Source organism: Lepus europaeus, chromosome 14, assembly GCF_033115175.1.
Source record: "Lepus europaeus isolate LE1 chromosome 14, mLepTim1.pri, whole genome shotgun sequence".
Lineage (NCBI taxonomy): Eukaryota > Metazoa > Chordata > Mammalia > Lagomorpha > Leporidae > Lepus > Lepus europaeus.
Window position 1 is genome coordinate 11,290,349 of NC_084840.1, and position 6,000 is coordinate 11,296,348.

General features: G+C 37.8%; 1 protein-coding gene across 1 annotated transcript in view; it reads right to left on the reverse strand.

Moving 5' to 3' along the window:
• Window positions 1-5,722, reverse strand: part of LOC133773365 (junctional adhesion molecule A-like) — a 66,608-nt gene extending 60,886 nt beyond the window's left edge. The window contains 3 exon segments of the mRNA XM_062210735.1: window positions 2,731-2,857; window positions 3,111-3,162; window positions 5,603-5,722. Of these exon segments, the coding sequence (XP_062066719.1) occupies window positions 2,731-2,857; window positions 3,111-3,162; window positions 5,603-5,722 (299 nt within the window).
• Between the last annotated feature and the right edge of the window lie 278 nt (window positions 5,723-6,000).

Genomic DNA, 6,000 nt, shown 5'->3' on the forward strand with positions numbered 1-6,000 from the left:
CAGGACGGCGTTCCAAGACACGCACCTGGGGTTGCTGAAAACAGTCGTTATTTCATGGTATTTTACCCTGTGAGCTATTCTAAAGTCTTGAAAGACAACTATAATATCTTGTGTTATTTTTTAAAAGTTATAAAATGGGTGAGTTATAATTGCCTTTCTGATGAAGGAAGCATCAACAACACTGCACTAACATATTAAAATGCAATTAACCAAACCCAAGTAACAAAGGAACAGTTATTTCTAAAATTGCTGTAATTATTACATAATTACATAGCTTCAAAAGGACTATACTACATTTTATTAAGTCCACCCATACATAAATATTACAGCATCTTATGTATATAAAACCCTGTGCAACTTTTTAATTCTAAACAACTATATGGTTAATATTTCTTTTTTTTTGTGCACCATAAATATAATTTTTATTTGTCAATTAAAAATAAAATTTAAAAAGTAGTCTATACTGCCAAAGTCAATTTTAATTGCTCAGTTTCTACAAGTGATTAAAACAGAGACTTTATGTTAGTAATGCAAAGAGGACCTAAAAACAGGAAACAAAGACACCTAATAGTACTCAACAGATACGGTTGGCTAATTCCACTTCATAATGTCGTATGAACTATTGTGAGACATCTTAGGTTCAGCTTTGTTTTTTTTTTTAATTTTTCATTTTAACTGCATCTATCAGTTTAAAAAAGTAGCTTTTGGTGTCAGCGGTTGAAATCCACTAATGAATTATGATCAGAAAAAGAAATGCAGATGTACTGTACATCAAATTCTCCTTTACTCATTAGTACAGCAGCTGTTTGGCTGACAGTTTGAATAATGTTTTACTATTTACTCTAGATTGCTTTTGTAATTTATGGGGACTTCTTTTAGAGCTTTCCACATTGTTTTTTAGTTTACTTTTCAAAGAAGCTAGATAAAATCATCTTAACTGCTTATTTTATTATTGAAATATGGCTATATATGTAGTGATGAAAGATTGTATGTTTTTAAACTAGAATAAATAATGTTTTCATGTATACGAACACTTCCAAAAATGAAAGACAACAAAATACATTTCAATTTACAAACAGACTGATTTTTGAAAATTATGCAGGTGATGTGTGCTAGTAATGGAGATGTGAACTGTTTACCTGTAGGGGCATTTTGAGTCTTGAAAACAAAGCCTATTATTAGGAAAAGAGATGCAGCATAGAGAGGAGGCAGTATAGGAATCTACAGCCAGGGCGAATTTATTCAGAGAAAATAAATTTATAGAGATGGGTGACCCAGGGCAGGTGTGCACATTGATAGAACATGTGTCAGAAGGCCCCATCCCAAGGTCGGGAACCTTTTATATTTTAGGAGGGCTAGGGATGGGGATGGGGATAGGAGCAGCAGGTGGGGCTGAATGCCTAGAACTGGTGTTTCAGGTGGCATTGTTGGTCCTTGGGAACCTGAGAAAGAATGCAGGGGTGGGGTGTGAAGGCCAAAGGGTGTGAGACCCAATTGAGATTCTAGGGCAAAGAACGCATCCCATTATTTATCTGTCTTTCAGGCAGTGAGCCAGAATGGCTGAGGTTTATGTCTTTGTTCCATCAATTATGATCTTTAAAGTTTTATAATGTTGTCTTTTAACAGAAAACGCTCCACAGAGAAAACAGAAAAGTTCTATGCGATTCAACTGTTTTAAGGTAACAATTTGTATCTCAAACCTATTCCTGAATAGGAAGCTTAATTGTCCCCTAATACACTTACACAATCAGTACAATTCAAATAAAAGCCTGGATAGTTTATGTACAAACGGAATAGAAAGTTTTTGGAATCATTCCAATTTCCATGCTGCAGAAAAAATTCTACAGCAGCCTAGAACTATGTAGACTGTAGGAATGCTACATTATGGGATGATTTGTCCTGAAATAATACTAATGTGCAATACAAAATTTTGAATGTTAGTGAAACATGAACATTCATCTTAGGAGAAGGGCACATTAGCTGTAAACATAGTCTCAATAATCTACAAAATGTAGTGTGTGCCGCAAGTAGCATTTGAAGCGATTCTACAGACTGGGTCTAAATTCCTGACGCAAGGAGTTAATTTAATTTAATTTTAGAATCAATCATAGAATAATGGGCAAAAACAGGTGCACACTGCCTGGACTCATAAAACATCATTTTAACATAAGACAAAAACAAGAAAAACACTATGAAAATACATGACCAAGAGGGACCGCACCATCTGCCTCCACTTGGGTTAACTTCCACTTGCACTGCTTTCTTCACTCTGAGCCCCTGACCTTCTTGATCTTAGAGTGTTTGCTATAGAAAATGGGTCATTGTAAATCCCTTCTTTTTCCTTTGAGATGTAAATTTTTTAAAACCTCTTGCCATTTTACAACTCAGGAAGGTCTTTCCAAGTCCCTGAGAGCCTTTGAAAAGTAATAATCAAGAAAGAAATGCCCTTTCTCCCAATCTGAGTGGGTGCATAGGAGCCCAACATCTGCAAGGAGCAGGGTGCTCACTCCAGGTTGTAAAATAATCCCCTACCTCCTATCCTAAAGATAAGAGAAAGTGAATTTTCCTTTGGAGAGAGTCACTTAAGAAAACCCAAGGGAGCGAGATCTCTTTCTCACCCCTGCTTTTAAAAGCCAATTATTTCTGCTTCAAGAGTTGAGTTCAGACTGAGTTCTGGCATCTGTCTCTACTGAGTAGTCAGATTATGTCTTCCTGGCCAATTTAAGTTACTCAGTTGAAGTGTTCATTGGCACAAAACCTCGGACTGAGCCTGGAGTTTTGATGCCTTGTTCATGTGCTGCAAGGCTGCAGCTGAACCTATCGGACACATCAGAATGCACGCTGCAGGGTGAGGACACTTGGTAGGGACAAGCAAGAGAAGTCAGAACTCCTAAACTCCAAACTTTCTGCTGTCATAGATCAGTCAACAGCCACCCTCCAGTCATGACAGCATTCCCTGTTCTAAAGGCCTGCCACTGTCTGTACCTCAAGTATCACAAACCTCTCCATTCCCCACCCTGCTGTCCTCTCCAGTTTATTGCTTTTGTCTCAGGCCCCTAGAAACACCTAGATCCTACACAACTGAGTTGTTCTAAACCAAGTGATCTTACCCATCTGAAGAAATACCTCCCCAGTAGAGGACCCTAGGAGTCTGGGGTCTACCTGGGAAGGGATGGAGTGTAAAGATCAAGCAGAAATGCAGTAGCTAGCTTTATCCCTCAGAACACAGCAAATATTGGGGCTGCCACATAGGATTCAGGTGTTATTGCATTGACTGGAACGTTTAGACCAAGAAGGATGGGGTCTCCACATTGGGTATTGGTAGTGAGGTATTCATTAGACAATTTCCTCACTGTTTCCCATGGTTTTTGTATTATCCATGGGTGAGTAGTATTCCATCACATACATAAACTTCATTTTCTTTATCTGATCATCAGTTGATGGACATCTAGGTTGATTCCATGTCTTAGCTATTTTGCATTGAGATGCTATAAACACGGGAGTGCAGCTAACTCATTCATATGGAGATATTCTCAGGCTGGGATGGCTGGGTCACATTATTGGTCTGTTTTTAGCTATCTGAGGATACTCCACACTGTGTTCCATAGTGGTTGTACCAATATTCATTTCCCACCAACTGTGTATATCTTTTTCTCCATAACCAGGCTGTCACTGGTTTTTGATTTTTGGATAGCAGCCATTCTAACCAGGGTGAAGTAAAACTTCATTGTGGTTTTCATTTGCATTTCTCTGATGCCTAGTGATCCTGAGCATTTTCATGTACCTGTCTGCCATTAGCATTTCATCTTTGAAAAATACCTGTTTGTACCCTTTGCTCATTTCTTAATTGGAATATTTGTTACAATGGAATTATTGAGCTACTTGTACCTTCTGGATATTAATCCCTATTGGATGCAGAGTTGACAATTTCTTCCATTCTGTCAGTTTCCTCCTCACTGCTTGGCTGTACAGAAGCCTGTTAGCTTGCTGTGATCCCATTTGTCTTTGTCTTTATTGTCCATGCTTCTGGGGTCTTATTCAAGAAGTCTTTGCCTAAGGAGTGTCTTGCAGTGTTTCCTCTATGTTTTCCTCCAGAAAATTGATGGTTTCAGGTCTTACATTTAGGTCTTTGACCCGTTGTGAGTTTATTTTGTAAGTTGTGTAAGGGAGGGGTCTTGTTTCAGACTTGTGCATGTGGAAATCCAATTCCTAACACTGTTTATGTAAGAGACTGTTCTTTCTCCAGGAAATGGTTCCATCTCACTTGTCAGATATCAGCTGGTTGTCCATGCACATATTTATTTCTGGAGTTTCTATTCTGTTCCATTGTTTCCGTGTCCATTTTTGTGTCAGTACCAGGCTATTCTGATCACAACAGTTCTTTAGTATGTGTTATAATCTGGTATTGTGATGTCTCCACCTTTTTTATTACTTAAGTTTGCTCTGGCTACTCAAGTCCTTTGTGTTTCAATATGAATTTTATAATTTTTTTCTAATTCTGTGAGGAATATAATTTCTGTTATGATAGTGTTAGCTCTGAATTTCTTTGGGTAGTTTGGACATTTTGATGGTATTAATTCTTGCAGTCCATGAACCAGGAAGGTTCATTTATATTTTATATATTTTTCCATTTGTTTCACTACTTTTTAAATTTTCATTATAAATATATTTTATAATCTTGGTTAAATTTATCCCAAAACATTTAATTTTTTTGTAGCTTCTTGAATGGGACTGATCTTACAAGTTCTTTCTCAGATAGAATACAGATGTTGTATAAGAATGCAATTGATGTTTATATGTTGATATTATATCCTACAACTTTGCTGAATTTTTTGAGTTCTAATAGTCTCTGAGCCATTTGGTTCATCTTATAAAAGATTTGTCATCTATAACCAGAGGTAATTTCATTTGCTCTTTTGCAGTTCATATCAATTTGATTTACTTTTCTTGCCTAATGTCTCTGGCTGAAACTTCTAGAACTATACTGGATGATGATAGTCAGAGTGGACATTCTTATCTGGTTCCAGATCCTAACTGAAATGCTTCCCGTGTTTCTCTGGGCAGTATTATGCTGATTGTGGGTTTGCCATTTTATTGCTCTATTGTGAGGTATATTGTTTCTGCAACCCAGTTAGAGTTTTTTTTTTTTTAACCATAAAAGTGTGTTGCACTTTATAAAATGATTTCTCTGCATCTACTGAGATTATAAAAGGCATTTTTTCCTTCATTTAGTTGATGTGGATAGATCAGGTTTATTGATATGTGTACATTGAATCATTCGTGCTCCCTTGGGATAAACATCACTAGGTCAGGAAATGATCTTTTTGATGTGTTCTTGGGTTCAATTTGCTAGTTTTGTTGAGAATTTTTGTGTGTGTTCATCAGGGGTATTGCTCTGTAGTTCTCTTTTCTGTTGTACCTTTCCCTGGTTTCGTAATTAAGATAAATTTCTTGTGAGGGGTCCTATTGCCTCCCTTGTTCACATTGCTGGTGTTTTTATGTTGATTTGTACACATCTGGGGCATCATTTGTTTTCTTCTCTTCAGGATAATTTTTTTTTCCCTGTGGGCTTTATTCTTGGAATTTTGCCTAAGAGACTTACTTGGTGGAGCACCTTTGTTTTACATGTGAGCTTCAGATGTGTGTGTGCTGGGGTTCCAAGGAGCTCTGACCGCAGATTGTGGGAAGCGCAATAGTCAGACGTGATGCCCAAGATGGGCATGGCAGAGCCCCTCTGGTACAGTTCATGGAGGAGGGTATATTGGAATAGCCACTGTGTTTTTTCATTCCCTGATTTTCTCTGTGCCTGGGTGAACTAGCTGATTCCCTGCTTTGAATGAACTAATGGTGCCAGCACAGTGACCCATCCAGATATCCACAGTGTCCAGAACACTGTCTCACTCTGAAATGTGTCCACTGTCCCCACTGTGAGATCTAGCCTCATTGTGCGTAGACCTCTGAATCTATTTTCAGAATGAGTTAGAGCGCGCAAACTGAGCC